Here is a 19,667-nt window from a genome sequence, read left to right as displayed (position 1 = left end):
AATATAATATAATATAATAGTTATGCTCTATAGGAGCATCCTTGATGCAATTCAGAACCCACAAAAATTCTGAGGAGACCAAAGAATCACCAAAAGGGAGTTTAATTACTAATATAATAACATAACAGAAATCAATAATCTGGTCGTCTCTCTTTGTCCTACTGTTGGGTCTTAAACACCTGTCTACTAGAAGCATTTTGAACTTTTACACCAGTTCTGTATTTATCTAGCTTTTTTTTTTTTCTTTCTTTTTTTTGGTCTTTTGGGAGGCCTCACATCTGTCTTTGTGTCTCCAATTCACAACAGCACCATCCTTTTATAGCTTCATCTAAAGGCTTCAAGTGTTAGTGCAATCCTAACACAATACTTTCTTTTCTAATGGGATAGGCACTTACTACCTGCCCATTAATACAATATAGGCTGCAGGAAGTCACATAGAGATTAGTGGGTGTTTTGCTGCCTCTTACTATAAATAACTATATTTAAATACTTACAATATCTCATAAATATTTACAATTCCTGTTCTCATCTGGTCTGTCATCATATGAATATGATAATTGGAAAGCATGGTGAATCACAGAGTCATTTGAACATTGCATGTTAGACTGGCCAGCCAATGTATGGAGTATGCTGTTTGTGACCCCTAACTGAATATGAAAGAATGTTAAATCAGCAGATTAAAATTTATATATAAACATGTGTGTTTAATATCTGTTATTGACAAAGGGACCAGATGGATAAACACAACAGAGTGTCTCACAGTGGACAGCAAAATTGCAACAGTTCACATACGAAAAATTGCTTGATTATCTGGCATTATAGCCACATGAAATCTAATCTAATCTTTTAACATGCAAGGGGAAAATGCTTGACAGGAAATTTGTTTTCAGGCAAACTAAGTTATTCAATGAAATTATTTAACCCTTAAACTCTGCAGCTTCAAGTAGGGCTAAATTATGCATGGAAGTTAGGAAGGTAACATATGGCCCCTTTACAGACCCCTTCCTGGCTGAGATTTTCACTCCCCTAATGTGTTTCTTGGCTTAAATCATGTACACTCACCGAGTCATTTTTATATTTCATGTGCATAGATTTTACTCATATAATCAAAAAATCTAACTGGCAAAACAGAACAATTGCTTCTGGATCAGGTAAAGCATTGTACCTACTCTGAAATTCCCAGATATTTAAAGAAAGGAATAAAGAATTTTTGGTAAACTTAGCAAGCACATTATGACATTTGGCAGATAGATAGATTTTTAAATGAGACCCCCAGGTCTCTGGTATTCTCATCTTCTCACAACTGTGAATTCAATAGACTTTGTTGTTTAGCTTCAGACTGACACAGCCGTCTGGCACTTTCTCTCTTACTCTGTTTTAAATTGTTGCCCAAGCAACTGTATTACACAAAACAAAACATGTTTAAAATTTAAAATAAAAACTACATTACATTGTATGTAGAGAAATTACTGTTTTTAATCAAATAAAACAGTGTGGATCCAGAGATCTGTTCACATGAAAGTAGAAACTAACAAATGTCAATTTACACTTCAAAAGTAGGTAATATGTCTGACAAATTAAGCTCAACGCACAGACTTCTTACATTATTCTGTATTTTTTTAAAAAAGTCATATGAATGATTAACTGGCTTTGCTCCAAAGATGGTGACTTTGGTTCATTGCCTTGGTTTATTGCCTTGATTACCATTACATAATCATAATCATAACATGAGGTATTAAATTTTTCTCCAAAAATGTAAAATTCCCCAATACATAGACATACTTCACTCTTGACAGATTACATATGATTTTGACTATGGCAATGCAAGCATATTAAGAATATTATACTGTATTCTGTAATAAATGGCTACAATATGTCCAGCAGCTGTTAGAAAATACCCCAGTGTAATGGATGAATTTAAGAAAGACATATTATCTGCACATATAATATACAATTGTATGTGTTCATAAATTAAAACATAGTACATAAGCTTAGTATTTCTTTATCATAAAGCAAAACATCCATCCATCCATTATCCAACCCGCTATATCCTAACTACAGGGTCACGAGGGTCTGCTGGAGCCAATCCCAGCCAACACAGGGTGCAAGGCAGGAAACAAACCCCGGGCAGGGCGCCAGCCCATCGCAGCATAAAGCAAAACATTGAAAACCAATTTTTTTCAGTGAATCATTTAGAGATTTCTGACCTTCTTCACATATCCAATGTCCTGGGAGTGAATCATTCATACCATTGTTGACTGTGGACTTTTCCATTTTTCCTCATCGGTTTTATTTCAGTTATCTTGTGCTCCTTCCACATTCCCAAACAAATGCATGTTTGGTTAATTAGTGATTCTTAATTGGCCCTGTGTGAGTGTGGGTTTGTGCCAGAGAGGTTCCTGCAATGGACCAGCGCACCACCCAGGCTTGGTTCCTGTCTTCTACAGATTGCTGAAATAATAGTCTTCATCTTTCTGCTACCATGAATTGGGTTAATAGGTTTAAGAATGCTATGCTATAAAAATTTTCTGTTCTTAATTTGAAGGCCCAGTTGCTACATTCATACATCTCCTGATCCAGATTTTCTCCTGGGTGCTTCATACTGGTGGAACCTTTTCATAAGTGTACCTAACTGTAAGTTTTCTATCAACAGGTAGTGTAGTCTATTGGCTCAGACAGTTAGTTACATGGTTTAAATTTCATTTGTGATTCATTGCATGATTCTGAGCATTTTTACTGTAAGAATGTATTGTGTGCCATGGGCAATGCTTTGCAAGTTTATATAAGATGAAAAGGCTGTCTGAAAAAACATGACGTAATTGTAATGCAAAATACTGTTTAGCATATAGATTAATATTTTTTTATTAATATCCATCAATATCGTACTTTAAAATGCAGAGAAGTTGTTTAAGACTGTAATTGTATCGGGTCATTCATTAATTACCAGATTATATAAGATCTTTTGTTAGGGCAGTGGTTCTCAATCTGTGGGGCGGGCCCCTCTACGGGGACGTGAAGTAACAAAAAGTGGGTTGCGAAGATGTGAAAAAAAGAAAACAAGAATCGAAAATATGAAAAATACCTCTATTGAAACCAAAACAAATTAACTTAAACTACATTCTAATACTAGAAAAATAAATATAGAGTTAGATAAATGTCGATAAAAGTTAAGTAGGTATAATAAAATATGCATCTTTGATATATCATTAATTTAAAAAGAACAAATTGGTATTAGTGGGCTCCTTTCAAAAAAACGTTAGGGGGGCGCGATAAAAGCTGTTATGAAAACTCGGGTCGCAAATACTTAAAGGTTGAGAAATGCTGTGTTAGGGGTAGAGATGTCTAGGTTTTCAGGAAAACATTATATTCTGTGAGCCGTCCCCCTCCAAGAAGAAAGCTTGGAGGATGAGAGACAGGCTTTAGATATATGAGCACAAGGAATGTTACTGGGGCACACCACTGATCAAGAAAGTTGAATAAAGTCAGATGATGAGCTGGCTAAGAAGAGAGCAGACCAGACATTGACATGATGAGAGCAGACCAGAGAGAATCGAATGTAGCTACAAGTTTATGTGCTACCTGAAATCACACATCCAACACTATCAGGTTGTATGGCTTGCAAAGCCACCTTCTATTTGTTTTTGTTAATGGCACTAGTTATAATATTTGTAGAATAAAGTTTATTATATGCAATGCATGAATAAATGTGTAACTTTTCCTCCTGTCGGTTTTGGTACTATATCCAATTGCCTGTGTTTACACATGTAAAAGTAAGGGAGAAGTGCTGAATTAAAATACCAAACAGTGTGGTAAGAGTGTTGGATTTGAGTAGTTTTGATCAGGTCGGCATAATAAAAAGTATAATGGGGAATAGTGTCACCCTAGGACCCTACCATGACAAAACAGCAACCAACCATAAAAAAATAATAATTTAAAGCAAGCCGTGCTTTCTCACATATTATGTTTAATAATTTGGGTACTTTTTCATTTGCAAAAAAAGTGATATTAATTCAATTCCAAAGAAACTAAGGGGTGAAATTGCTTTGTACAACATGCTGTTTTAATTCCCTTCACTTTACAACCATTAGCAAAAAAATTAGACTTCCAGTTCTGTTGGAGTAATTGTTTTTTTTGAAAATAAATGAATGAGCTGTGAACATTTGATCTGAGAATGATTCTCTGAACACTTATTTAACAGGCTTCATGAGTAGTAAAACAAAGTGAGCTTCTGCACAGGGATGCAGTGCCACATGCCAGGTCTATAACTGTCTAATTGAGATCTGTAGTTATCTGAGAAGTAATTCCTGCAACTCATGATTGATTCCCACTAATGTCAACATCTCAAGGAGAATGGATGCTTCACTTAACAGTACAGTTACACTTACCAATTTAATATGTCTCATGTTTGTGAAAAATAACTTTGACTTGAAGCATACTGATCTTATCCTTTAAGAATAAGCACTGGCAGTGATAGTATTAATCTTCATGTTAGTTCCCATATTTAGAGTGACTGCTCTGGAAATATTGACTCAACAACAAATGTAGGAAAATGGTAGTGGGGATGGCAGGAAACTTATTTAAAATCAACAAGACTGGTAGAGGCCAACATGGATGCAATCTGTGTTATATATGAATCCCTTCTGTATTTGGCAGATGGCAGGCTAACTGGGAGTTACCTATCCCTTTAGAGAATAGTTGGGACACACACAAATCTGCTTTCTAGTTTGAATTTTGAGATCCATGATCAATCCCCTTTTATCTCCAGGCCCCTCTTCCATCATATATCTTTCAGCCTGCATCTCTGCAGGACACAGGAACTTAATCTGCCAGAAGAACCTTGAAAATGACTGATAAGGTACAATGAAAAGTTCATGCCTTTTTTCTTTTCTTTGAGTTAATAATCTAATTTTATTATTCTTTTCAAAGGTAAAAACATCCTTTTGAAAGGCTGTATTTACTCTGGCATACAGCCATCTTTAATTTTTCCATATTTGGTGACTGTTGCAAATTATAGAGACTGGGACTGGGATCAGTTTCATCTTTACCAAGGTCACCCTTTTAAGGGTGTTATGTTTTGGCCAGGGTTTATTCTCTGGTTTATGTCTATTTTCTTTTATAATTTCTGTTATGTTTTTATAATAGTCTGTATTTATATAGTGTGTATTTTAAGTTGGTTCCTTCTGTTCTGTTGGTGGAACCCCATAAGGCAGGGCCCCCATAACGTCACACCTTAAGGACTGCCCTCCAACTTTACATTTTGGTGGATGAGATGGTTTCCATCAGATTTGTAATGAGTGCTGTTTGGAATTTTGCAATTATTTGATTGTTTTACATATTCTTTTTTTTATAGATTTTTTGATTCTGTTTCTGAACTCTGATTTCTGGATTGTATATCGCAACTTGTTTGATGTGGATTGCCTTTTTTGGCAAATCCTTTTTGCCTTATTTTTGCCTTTGTCATTTTTATGCTTTACTTTTATAGAAATAACCTATTCATTTAAAGAGATACTTTGTTCTGATTGTCTCAACAAGCCAATGGTTTGCAGTTATACTCTCTCTTCTTAATACATCTAGCTTTTTAAACCTTCAAAGCCAGCTTTCCCACTTTAGGCCTAAGCATGCCAAACCATGTAGGTAGTAGTTTGACGCTAAGAGCCTGGGATAAGGCAATTTCTGGGCAGGTCTGTGAAGGTACAGCCTGCTTTTTGGAACTTTTAGTAGGCTTTACACCATTTTTCCATGTTTGTATCACCATTTTACAATAACAGCTGAAATTGTGCCTTTTCAATATAGCACCCAGATCTTTTAAATTTAATGACTAACATTTAATTTGTTGATTTCTACAGCTTTCTCTGGAATTAAGTAGCTCCACACTCTCCCAGCAGACCTAAAGGAAACAGATCTTTGTAATTGTAGAAGTAAACCCTAAAATGACAATGACAAATGTTGAATGTGTAGGTTTTCTCCACAGGTACTTACTGCAAATAATGATTAATTGGATGAGCTTAATTGAATTACACATAAAAAAATCAACATAAAGACACACAATGACTGAACAAATGTATCAGGAAAGCCTTTCTCATTGCAGGGCTAACCCTGGACAGACTGATAGCTGCTGTAGAAAAGAGGATGGTGGAAAAACTGGATGTCATCATGAAAAATCCCCTCCATTACCTCCATTCCTCTCTTACAGCCACTTTTAGCTACAGGCTCATTTCAAAACGGTGTTCAAAGAAGCGTCTCTGGGGGTCTTTTCTACTCACTGTGATCAGGTAATTCAATGCTTCCTCCTGAAGTGCCAAAGTAAGTTCTTCTTCTATCTATCTATCTATCTATCTATCTATCTATCTATCTATCTATCTATCTATCTATCTATCTATCTATCTATCTATCTATCTATTGTATTATTTGTACTGTGAGTCTGTATTTTTGTTTTGCTGTATGCATCTAAATTTCCCTTTAGGATTAATAACATTTATCTAATCTAGTCTAATCTAATCTAAATATAAACTGAGTACAAATTCAATTCAAAATAATTACTCTAAAAATACTGGAAGGAATTAGCTAAGCGTAACTTAACTTAAGTCACTCAGGGTTATATTAACTGATAACTGTAAACATAAACCAGTTATGTTAAACCAAATTACAGAATGTTAACTTAACAAAATTTTAAAATGCTGTGCACTCTTGCATTACATGATTACATAATTTCCTATCAATTACGTAATCCCAAAAAGTAATCCTTTGTTTTCAGGTTTATCTTCACATTTTAATTTAGCTGTCAAAGTGTCTGATTACTAACCATAACCACATCATCATTAAATTATATTGTTAACTAACTAATTACAGGTAATTCATATATTTTTTATGTTTTTTCTTTCCTGGTGTCACAATTAGAAGAAAAGCCTGCTCGTGTGGTGGAGGATGTGTAGCAGGTTTGCCAGACACACCCAGTGCCACATTCATAGCCACAGAAATCTTTGGCACTTAAAGCACTGTTATGTAAAGTCTTTATCTTTCCCTGACATGATAAATTAATGGATAGTGGGAAAACTTGGAAAATATAATAAAGACAGGGTCCCTTAAAGCAAATTAACCAATTTTATGCTAAAAACTATCAAAAATAACTTAAGACTGCTAAAATATTCTGAAAAATATTCCCAAAAAATAGTACTATGTCCAATCTTCTTTTTCCCCCACTGGAAAATTTGTAAAAAAAAATTAAGTTTGTATCATTGCTCTTTAGCATCCTAATGTGATTGGTGATTCTCTGCCTATGAAATTTGTTTGCTTTTTATATGCATAAGTTAAGTTATTATGACATCCAAAGAAATGTCAGTTTTACTAGAAACAGATATGTAAAGCCTAAAAGCATGCTCATGGAATCAGCTTAAAATAGTTATGTAATGACAAATGTTTCCCAAAAATCATTATTTAAAGCTTATAAACATACTCATATTTAACAAAATCAACCTAAGGTAATTGTATAACAGCAATATGTCCTAGAAATGACATATGTGAGTGGTGCAGTTAATTAAAGAAATGAAATTGCTTCTACACGAATAATTCTTAATGTGACACCAGGAAACTTTAAGTTAGTTGCACTAGAGATGATTAAATAAAGCTTTAAAACTTACTAATTTTGAGGAAAGTCAATTTAAGCTAGCTGAGTAATAGCAATATACCCCAAGAATATTTTTTAATAGATATCTAGTGTAGCTGTGTGAATGATTGTTCTCTAAGATGGATGATTTCATTGTTTTTGTTTTCCCTTTAAGTCTATTTTCTTACAATTAAAGTTAAGCTTGGGTAGTGTGTGTGAGTGCTGCCAATTGACATGCCATCACATTTTGATTCCTCTTTAGTACAGGCTTCTGCCATTGCTCAGCATGGGATTAAATCAATGAGAATAGAATGGATCACATGACTTATTAATTAACAGATCCCATAGGCTTACAAAGTAACTCTATCAAAAATATTCTTGAACAGCAAACTTTAAACAGCTTGAACGCAATCCTTTCAAATTATTCACATGCTTGCTTCAAAACTAAAAGCACATATTAGGATTTTTTTTATGTTCTTTTCAAAGGAGTTTGCTTCTTTTTAAATTTCAAAATAAAATGCGCCATGGGTTCTCTGTTTTCTTCTTTAAAGATGAGGCAAGATGTGTTGCTTCTGCTGCTCTCCAAGACACTGCTTATGGGTTTGGAAAAATCGTTTATACAAGGCACTTCAAGCATATGCTTTAAAGTTAGTTTTAAATATGGAGCGGCTTAATGTGGCACTCTCTGCTTCAGACAAGCAGAGGCCCTTGGAAGCACAAGGTGATATGCTAAAATCTCACCCTCAAGCATGTCATTCGACACACCCAGTGCTCTAGATGTACACATATCTAATATGTTGGTAATTTGAAGCGCTTTGAGATTTAGCACTCCAGGAAAGGTGTTACATGAAACAAGACATAAAGGGAACATGTAAACTCCCAGTATTCTTAAAAACAATATTCCAGACAGCCACATGCTATGTGCTGCACGTTTCCCTTCACTTCTGCAATATCATCCAGCGTGATGATTGTCCCCCGTGGGAGTCCTTTCCCCATTACAATTCCAGATACTTCACCAGGGGTCAAAGCTTGGTTCCACACTGCAAATCCCGCAAGGCTTCCAACAAAGGACTCTGTGATGTCAAAACCTCCTCCCATTGAGTCTTGCTCTTGACCAATGACAAGTGATCCTCCGGGGGAAATCTCATATCCCTTCTGAAATTTTGATCCAGTTGACACCAACCTCCTGTCAATGTAGTACCAATATTTGCCCTCAATGGAAGACCAAATGAGACAGATGTGGTGCCATTTGCCATCCAGGAGTGAGTCAACAGGCAGTTCTCTATAGGCTGGATCACCAATAACAAAGTGAATACTGGTCTGGGTGGTGGAGTTGCGTCCGTGCAGCACAAGCTTGTTATCATTTTCTTCTGTAGCGTAGGACAGCATTGTGCCCAGATAACCAGAACCAACCTGCAGCCAGGTACAGATGGAAAGCTCATGAATTCCAGTAGAAACACCTTTCTTGAATGTCACATAATCATCCGTGGAAGAGTTAGGGAAATAAAGCATTGATTTCACGTTGCATACTGCAAGAGAAGAGATAAATGACTTTAAATCTTGTGATCAAATCTACAAAAGTTAAATTAGGTGTACTGTAATGTATAATAGCCAAAATATAAAACATCTGTCTAAAATATGAACTTGAATCTGATGTTCCCTTTATTTCATTCAGTATATACTTTTAAAAATAATGCATTTTAGAGTAGTTTTACATTATTTGATCATGACCAACTTATATCCTACATATTATTGCACTTGAGTTTGTGCTGATAACAAAAATATGAAGCACTTTGGAAGTAATGTGTGTGAAGTTGATGAAATTTGCACAAATTTCAGTGCATGATAGAGTCAAAAATATTCCTCAGTTTACCCAGGCACCAGAGGCTTAATTCTGAAAAAAAAAAATTTAATGTCGCCAGTTTTACTGTGTAAATGAATTTGTTCATATATTAGGTTAAAGTTCCATGTTGATTCTAACAAGGCACCAACCATATATATACAAAAGTGATGTAATACATAAAGAATGTAGATCACAATTCCATTTGGAAAACATTTCAGGATTTTAAAGTCTTAGGATGATTTTGTAAGTGGATGGTCTCTGTTAAATTACACTGATCAACAAAAGTGTGTGTGTGATTGTGTGCTCCAGGCATACTTTATGATACTAAAACCAAATATTAAGTCTGCTTTTTTACTCTCAGGCTTAGTTTTCTTGTGACATCATCCTTATATTTTCAGCATTTCATGTTTTCATAGCACATACTTCTAATACGAAAGAGTCATATGAGAACATAAAGTTACCTTTAGAAAACATACAGTATCACAAATATAAGTGGAATATCTATGGAAATCTAAAGGTGATTGCATTTTTACTTGGTTACACCAAATCTCGTTATTTTTTTGTGTACACGAGAATAGGAACAAGAAGAATCACTATGCTTAGAAAGAGTGGCCAAACATGCTTCACCAGGAAAGATAAATGTGGTAGTTTATTGCACTCTTCAGCATATCAAACTTAAACTTATGAAAAACGTTGTTAAAGCAATGGATAAAACACAAATGGAATTTGTGTACTTGAGAAATACATTTTCTTGGATCAGTGATGCCAAGATTAAGGAAGGTAGATCTTCAGATCGGGGAGTGTTTAAAGATGAGAGATCTGAAGAAGGGCTGAATGAAGCTGGGAAAGCTGCTTGGCAGGGCTTCAAAGGTGTCTGTCCAAACCTTTGGGAATATCATAAGGCTGAAACCTATCCTGAAATGTTGAGTGAACTTTTCAAGTTAAACTAAACAATGGGGTGTAATATGTCATTGACAATTCATTTCTTGAACTCTCACTTTGACTTTTTCCCTGAAAACCTTGGTGCAGGCAGTAATGAAATATGGTGAGCAATTTACTTACATGGGTAAGTGCTTCCAAGGCAAGTGGAGTCCCAGTACGCTGGCTGACTATTGTTGGAGTCTTAAGAAAGACATCCTGAAGTAAAGTACAGCAGGAAATTTTTAAAAAAAATTTTATTTTAATAAGCATGTAAACATACAATATTTTCAAATTTAAGTTGCACATCACTTAAGAACCATGCCTCATAGAGAAATACTCAAAGCATATTTGCACTGAAAATATTCTACGTTCTAGGTATTTTCACCTGAATCAGTTGTCATAGAAGGCATGGTCAGGTTGGCAAGGGTACTGGTTATTTACCTTGCCGGGAGGCCATAATAATGTAAGGACAGTAGGAGATGGCCTCCCATGTATGTATCCCCCCATATGATGAGTGACAGCATCCTTCTGGTGGAGCTCCCACTTGTGCACCTGCTGGACAGCATGAGAGTTGTAGGCCTGAGGGTCAGTTTGTCTGTGTACTTCAGTGCCGCTGCTAGGAGGATGATCCTGTGTCCTAGAGAGATTCTGTCTAACCCGGAAGTGCTTCTTGGTGGCAGTGTTGAAAAGCGACTGCTCAACCTTCACTAGGTGAAAAAGAGTTGGGAGAGTAGTAGGGTGACCTGAGGAGGTTTAGAAGAAGTTACAGAAAGGAACGGACAGAGAAAGGATACTGTAGGAATTGCATTGTAGAAGAAGAAGAAGAAGCCTTTCTAAGATATTTTATCAGATAACAATATTTATTTGAACCTGGGACTTGTGCATTTGCAGTTGTGTCAAGGGTGTAGGGCTTTGCGATACTCCTTAGTGGCTCCATAGTGTTATTGTTTAATGGTATATTTCTGTATTCCAGATGGCGATGGCGATGGCCATTGAATGTGAGGAACACAAAATGTAAACAGTTTTAAACATTAATCAAATCTACATTTTACTTAACACCTTCCATCACAGGTACAAATAGAAAGTTTTAGAAAGAGTAGTTGCAGTTACAAAATGGATGAATAAGACGTCTGATACAGAGTCACACAACTCGCTTACTGGGTGGCACTGAAGTGTTCTTTAAGATAGATAGATAGATAGATAGATAGATAGATAGATAGATAGATAGATAGATAGATAGATAGATAGATAGATAGATAGATAGATAGATAGATAGATAGATAGATAGATAGATAGATAGATAGATAGATAGATAGAGTACCGTGCTTTATTAGACATTCAAAGTGCTTTACTTAAACATTAAGAGAGACGCTTCAACAACCACCAATGTGAAACATCCACCTGGATGATGTGACAGCAGCACTGCAAGCTTTTCCTAGTTGGACTCCCATCCAAGTACTGGATAGGCCCAAAAATACTTAGTCTCAGGTGGATTACTTGTTCTGAAGTACAGGTAGTATGGCTATTGGTAAAAATGCTAGTGCCTCTAAATGCCAAAAAAGAGAGTGAGAGAGAAGTAACTAATTGTAGCTCTACCACAAGGAAATTCTTTTGAATTCTTCAGGTGCTAAAGACATTATCACTCATTTAATAAACAATAATACTCATGCACGTTTGCTTGTTCTGGTAGAGATGCTGTTTGAATGGTCTGGTGTAAATGAACAACAATTTGGAAACAAAAACATGCACATTGTTCCACTTCCCTAAAGGCATTCTATCATTAATTTCTCCAATCCATCCATTTATTTATCGAACCAACTTAATACACTTTTTTCCAGTCCAAGATTTATAGGCTTCCAAGGGTAGAAAGAGTGAAATATCTCGGACCAACCTCAACAGAGGATGGAGAGCTAGATCTAGAAATCCATCCATCCAACCATTTTCTAACCCGCTGAATCCGGACACAGGGTCACGGGGGTCTGCTGGAGCCAATCCCAGCTAACACAGGGCGCAAGGCAGGAACCAATCCCAGGCAGGGTGCCAACCCACCGCAGGACACACACAAACACACCCACACACCAAGCACACACTAGGGCCAATTTAGTATCGCCAGCTAGATCTAGAAATAAACTATAAAATGGAATTAAGCTGGAAAAGGGTATTGGTAGTGATACATGACTGAAGAATCGATGCAAGAGTTACGGGAAAAGTGTGTAAAACACTGGTCAGTCAAGCATTGTTGTATGGATCAGAAACCTGGGCAGTTAAAAAGGTGCATGAAAGGAAACAGGATGCTAAAGAAATGAAGATGATGGGATAGATGCATGGAGTATCATTGATAAGATCAGTAATGAAAGAATCAGAGGTACATTTAGAGTTGTGGGCATCTTAAGGGAAATACACTAAAGAAGATTAAAGTGGTACATGCATGACATAAGAAGACTGGTGAACAATGTGGGGAGAAGAATCATGGATATGGATGTTGGGATGGATGTTGGGATGAATGGGAAGAAGACAAGGTGGATGAACCATCTGAAGGGGTACCTAAGGGGGAAAGAGGTTTCAGATGAGGAGGTGTACAACAGACTAGAGCAGAGGAGACTGGTCCCATATAATGACCCCATATGAAAGTGGGAAAAGTTTTAGAAGAAAAGGAAGAGGGGTAGAGAGGCTGCAAAAACGCAGTTTTCTTAATCATGCTGCATTTTCCAAATGGTTAAAGTTAGCACTTGATTGTTATGAGTATATAGTTGTGTTATTTGTGTTGTGTATTATTTCACTTAAATCCAAGTTACAGTGAAGGAGTTTACAACTCAGTGAAAATGTATTGTTAATGTGAATTAGTATTGTGTTCACTCATTTGCATTGGTGATCCTAAATTGGCCGTAGTGTATGTGATGTGTGTGTGTGTTAATCCTGCAATGGACTGGTGCCCTGCCTGGAGGTTATTCTTGCCTTGTGCCCTGTACTTGGTGGGATAGGCTCCAGCCATCCCCCAACCCGTGCAACCCTGCTCAGGGTTAAGTGGATTTAGAAAATTGTATGGTGCGGTATGGTACATCTCCAACTGTCCAAAATGATATGGATAACAGTGACTAGATTTGGTGAGGGGATGAAGTGGTGCTAGGGTGATGTTATTTGTCACATTTAATTCCCTTATTCCATCTTTTTATATACTCTATTGTACATGTGATTATTTTGTTTTCTTGTATCTGAAACTTAGGCCAGATGATGAACTAATTAGCATACATTACCAATCTGATCAAAAAGATGAATAACATATAATGCAAAGTGTTTCTGTTTGGCCATTCAATGGTTGATTTCTGCTTTTTGTGTTTTGAATAGGTGAACAAGTGTTGTCAGTAGTTCACTATTTCCTTATTTTTGACATCAAGTGGAGGAATTATGTCAACAGAAACAGTCCACATTTTTTAGAATGGAAAACAATACATTTTGATAATATTTTTTATCAATGATACCTATTAAATAATTTAAATTTACAAAACTGCTGGTGACTGCCTTACAGTATATGGTAAATCAATATACTAACTTGTGCCATCTTTGATTGGTTTTTCTTGATGCTTGGAGATCTTTTGCATCTGAGGAATCTTAGTGGGGCTTTGAGGTTTCAGCTGGTTAAATTTTATCAGACTTTCAGTGGTAGGCTGGGTTTCAGTTTCTTGAGTTGGGTCTACTCTGGTTGGCTGGGGCGGCTGCTGTTTCTGCTGCAATTGCTTGCTCCGCAAATGTTTAACTTGGAGCTTTTGGTTGGAGGCCATTGTCTTCTTTACCTGCTTTGTAGGAGTTTCTGGACTTCCTGGGGATTTGTCTTTGGGAGTTTCATTAGATTTCTGCTGGGAGAAAGTCCTAAAAGAGACAACATCATTCTGCAGAGCAGTTCTCACTTGCTCCTCAAACTGGTCCACTTTGACCCTTTGACCATTCACTGCTTCTTGCAGAATCTGCACATTTGCCTCTATTTTATCTTTGTTTGCAAAAAGAGAAGTGATTTGATTTTTCTGACTTTGAACTTCTTCTGTCAAATTAGTCAGTAAAAGAGCCTGCTCTTTTTTATCCTTGGTTTGTTGCCTGTTAATATCATTTACAGCTTTCTCCAAGGCATTCACCTTCAAGTCAAGCTTCTTGCTCTTCTTCTGAAGCTTCCTGGTCCAGAACTTTAAGCTGCTGAGGTCATTTTCTGCCGTAGCCTTGAACCCGTTGATGTTATCTGAGATGTTCTGGTACTGCTCTGTTAACAGCTGAAAATGGGCATCGATGTTATAAGATACATTGTAGTTGTCTGCAATTCCTTGAAGGCGGGTAAGTGTCATTTGCTGAAATCTGCGGAACTGTTAAAGTAAGGTTTGCAAAAAAAAATTAATATTTTTATTATATAGATATACTTTTAAGCATCACATCTAGAAAAAATACTGCTATTTATTTTATAAAGCTAAAATCAGATAGCAGATGGTCATGTGGAAATAATGTAGACTAAAGTATACTGACAAAAATCTGCTTGAAGACTAGCAATCTATAGGAAGTTTCCAATGCAACTTCCAAACAGCCCTCATAACCCGAGCCACCAAAATCATACTAACTCTTATATATGGGACCAATTTCTCTTTATAAACTCTTTAAATTTTTCACTAGCAATGGCTGTTTTGTTATGCATCTCTAACATGAAAGAAACAGCCTATACTAGATAGATTGACAGTGTACTGACTCGCAAGAAACAGTAATATACAGTACAGTATATACAGTAAACGATCAGGCTGGGAGATACACATATTTAAAATAGACAGAAGTCAGGACAGTGAGTCAAAAGAACCTTTCTTTAAAGTTAAAAGACAAAAAGGTCAAAAACAAGAGTTTCGATTCAAGTGAGAAGTTATTTACACTAAGTAAGGATTTTTATCTGCAAACTCGGTTAACCTGGAAATGCTTAGGTCAACCTAATACCGATGCTCTGATGACATCAGCAATGTCAGACACTACACAGAATTCTTAGAATGTTCCCATGGAGATGACAGAGACAAAACACTGTAAAATGGCATTGTGTAAAATGTAAATAAATTATAAAATGAAATCCATGAACACAAAATCTGATCTTAAATTCAAAATGAGTTTATATCTGAAACCCTAGGAACAAATTACTGAATGGTTTCATTACAGGATATTGAATGAAAAATTTGCAAAAAGCACTAATCAGATAGATAGATACAATAATACGCTAAAGCATTATTATTTTACCGCGGGAAGAACATCCATCCATTTTCCAACCCGCTGAATCCGAACACAGGGTCACGGGGGTCTGCTAGAGCCAACCCAGGGCACAAGGCAGGGAACCAATCCCGTGCAGGGTGCCAACCCACTGCAGGACACACACAAACACACCCGGGCCAATTTGGAATCACCAGTCCACCTAACCTGCATGTCATTGGACTGTGGGAGAAACCGGAGCGCCCGGAGGAAACCCACACAGGGTGGACCCGGGAAGCGAACCCGGGTCTCCTAACTGCGAGGCAGCAGCGCTACTCACTGTGCCACCCACCTTACAATTGTAATAGGTGTAAAATGTCACATTATTGTCTGTCTGCGATTTGCACGTTCTCTATGTGAGGTTTTCTAGGGTGTTAATTCCATATATTCCGTAATAACATAAGGTATTGCTGAGTCAAGTTTCAAGTAAAAATTTGCCATATGAATTGTTGCGCTTCAGCGTAAGCACAGCTCTGGCCACTGTGCAAGCCTGGATCCCACCTTTCTCCCGAAGCTATTGGAATATTCTCAAACTGGATGAGCAGGTTCAGAAAATGATTGGAGAGATTAATATTTAACGCAGGAAGGTGTTTTGTTTTTGACCTGTTTTATCTAAAGCATACAGTTTACAATAAACGGTGCCAGATTTTTTTTCTTCGTGAATGGATGCGTGTTCTTTCATTTTTTTCACTTTCTCTTTGCAAGCAGGCAGATAGATAGATAGATAGATAGATAGCATGTGAGTGCGTGTCCCAAAAGGGCACACACAAGCAGCCAAGTCCCGTATTTTGCCCGTGTTGCACGTGCAGTTAGGCGCACCCACCTGTTCCTCTAGTCTTCTTAACCTCTCGAAAAACGGTTTCCTATGTTCAGCGTGCACTGCTTCTTGCAAGTATCCGGGTGAAGGACAAAAACAGGCTGAAATCAAAAGGAAGCAGGTTATCTTCCCATAGTGAAGCATGGCTTTTTTGTATTGGTGTCAATTACATTCAGCTTATCTTCCGACAGTTAAGCCGTGTAGTGCTGTAGGGCTGCGGTGTCCTGACCAAATGGGAAGACTGGTTTTATATTTGGAAGCTCTCTGTCTCATTTGATTAATGACTTTTCCTGACCATGCAAGGCAGTAGGAAGGGACTGGGAGAAGGGAGGAGTGGTGGATTTTTTTCTCTTTTGCCCAAGACCTGAATGGAAAGCAAAGTAAGTGCTTGTTATTTCGCAAAATGGTTTCTGCAGATATAACTCTTTTAGCACTCGCTCATTCATATTTGTAGAAAACAATTTTCCACTCAAGGGGATAGAGCTTCCAAAACACACACAAAGAGCAATTTTCATTGCCAGAATTCATCAGATTTATCCACTGAATGTTTCTATGCTATTTCTCTGAACATACGGTATCATTTCAGAAATGTAGTAATACATATCTTGAAATGTAATTAACGCTACTAAATTATACTTGAAACAGTAACACTGTATCTTGCATAGCAAATAGAAGATAGATAGATAGATAGATAGATAGATAGATAGATAGATAGATAGATAGATAGATAGATAGATAGATAGATAGATAGATAGATATGAAAGGCACTATATAATAGATAGATAGATAGATAGATAGATAGATAGATAGATAGATAGATAGATAGATAGATAGATAGATAGATAGATAGATAGATATGAAAGGCACTATATATAATAGATAGATAGATAGATAGATAGATAGATAGATAGATAGATAGATAGATAGATAGATAGATAGATAGATAGATAGATATGAAAGGCACTATATAATAGATAGATAGATAGATAGATAGATAGATAGATAGATAGATAGATAGATAGATAGATAGATAGATAGATAGATAGCGCATTTTAGTCTCCAAAAGAACATTACACTATTTTCATGTGCGTTTAAATTCTAAAAACATATATTCTCTCCTAGAAATTATTTTTCTCAAAAGATTTATGCATATTTTCTGTTTTCACTATTAATAAACAGGAATACCTCCATTCCAGTCACAAAAAATATTTAAGAAATCAGTGTCTGGAAACCTGGAACAGATGACCATTCTGTTGCCAAAATGATTGTTTTTTTGTTTTTATTTAAAAAAAAAAACATAAGTCACGCTCTATGTTTGTATCTTTATCTGCATCATATTGTCAAATTAATACAAGTATAGGTTTAGGCTGTACACTATTAAAATAATGTTTATTTAATAACATTTTATGCTTTTTTACTGGGTTGTGTGTTGTGTGGTTCCTCGCCATTACTTGAAAAAGCACCATCCATTCAGGGATGGATTGTTTGCATATGAATTTGGTTCTTTGTGCTTTGAAAAACTTCTTAATACAGTATGTAGAAAACAAAACAAACAAACAAACAAAAATGAACCTTTTAATGTAGTGCAGGCTACCTAACTGGAAACTAACAAGAAAACTTAAAATTACCCTGTGTTACTTTACGTATGCAATAAGGGTCATTTTAAAATTATGACCTATTGGTATTTCATAAATTTGTTAAACCATCTATTCTTGGTTATTTACTGTAACTCTGTTACAGACCAAAATAAATAAAAAAAAATTTTCTGGAACCTTCATGTGGAGGGGCCTTTTGCAAAACAAGAATGGTATCACTATGGCATTTCTCTGATGAACCTGACACCTTTCTTTTTTAGAGTATAGATAGATAGATAGATAGATAGATAGATAGATAGATAGATAGATAGATAGATAGATAGATAGATAGATAGATAGATAGATAGATAGATAGATAGATAGATAGATAGATAGAAGTGTTGTCCCATTCTTGCTGATATATGATTTCAGCTGCTCAAAAGCTTGGGATTTTCTTTATCATATTTTCATTTCATAATCTGCCAAATGTTTTCAATGGGTGACAGGTCTACACTGCAGGCAGGCAGGTTTAGCACATGGACTGTCCAGGTGCAAAATGCAGTTAGGCATTGTCTTGATGAAATAAGATAGGCTTTCCCTGAAAAGATGTCATCTGGATGGCACAAACATCATGTGCACTAATGCCCCCCCAAACCAACACAGATGCCGGACTATGAACTGTGCACTAATAACAAGCTAGATGGCCCTTCTCCTCCTTAGCCCAGAGGATGTGGTGTCCACAAATTTCCAAAATGATATAGGATCTGGATATACCACAGATATAGGATGAGGTTAACGCTAGTTTAAATCAAAACACCCCTCAATGAGAACGGCATTCTTTTTGCCATACGTCAAGTACTCCCTGAAATAGTGTGTTATAAAAATAAACATGAGCCCCCCCACCCTCACCCAAGAAGGAGAAGGGAAAACATTTCAGCAGCATTGTCAAGTCTGAACTCTGCCCCTCCGAAGTTCAGAAGAACAGTAAGGGGTCTTTTTATTGCTACTCTGGGGCAAGTGAGTAAAACCTGATCTCTTCATCTGGAGCAAGGGTCACACTTTATTGCTTCCATTTAAGCTGATGACAAGGCCTAGAAAGAAATTTTTAAAGCATGCCAATAGAAATTTCTTTTTTTTTGTTTGTTTTTAAATAAACAGATAAATAGACTTTTGAATCTTTCTAAACGTTGAGGACAGGATTGTCAGCTGATATGGACACAGAAAAGAAACTGAGATTATCCCAGTCCAAGGACTGTTGTAAATGAGATGGGTTCAGTGCTAACAGCTTATACACAGCAGAGACATTCAGTCAGTCATTTTCTAACACATTCTGTCTTGAGCAGGGTCACAGAATTGGGGGGGCTTGATGGACCCTATCCCAGCCAGCAAAGGGCACAAGACAGGCATAAACCCTGGACAGGAAGCCAGTCCATTGCAGAGTGAACACACATACACACTCCCCAACCACACACTAGGGACAATTTAGTATCACCAATCCACCTAACTTGAATGTCTTTGGACTGTAGGAGGAAACAGGAGCACCAGGAGGAAACACACAGATATGGGGAGGACATGCAAACTCCATGCAGGAAGGACCCCGGACACAAACCCTGGACTCTTAAATGTGAGGCAGCAGCACTACCCACAGGA

General features: G+C 36.7%; 1 protein-coding gene across 1 annotated transcript; it reads right to left on the bottom strand.

Annotated features, from left to right (window-relative positions):
• Positions 1-7,531: 7,531 nt before the first annotated feature.
• LOC114660093 (pentraxin-4) lies at positions 7,532-16,656 on the bottom strand. Its single transcript, XM_028812596.2, has 3 exons — positions 16,450-16,656; positions 13,918-14,716; positions 7,532-9,132 (listed from the first exon to the last, which is right to left on the bottom strand). The coding sequence occupies exons 1-3, from the start codon at positions 16,585-16,587 to the stop codon at positions 8,492-8,494; spliced, it is 1,578 nt and encodes a 525-aa protein (XP_028668429.1). The 5' UTR covers positions 16,588-16,656; the 3' UTR covers positions 7,532-8,491.
• Positions 16,657-19,667: the final 3,011 nt, after the last annotated feature.

The sequence above is a fragment of the Erpetoichthys calabaricus genome, chromosome 11 (genome assembly GCF_900747795.2).
Source record: "Erpetoichthys calabaricus chromosome 11, fErpCal1.3, whole genome shotgun sequence".
NCBI classification, from domain to species: domain Eukaryota; kingdom Metazoa; phylum Chordata; class Cladistia; order Polypteriformes; family Polypteridae; genus Erpetoichthys; species Erpetoichthys calabaricus.
Note: the sequence above shows the minus strand (reverse complement) of the source record. Positions and strands in the feature narration are given on the sequence as shown.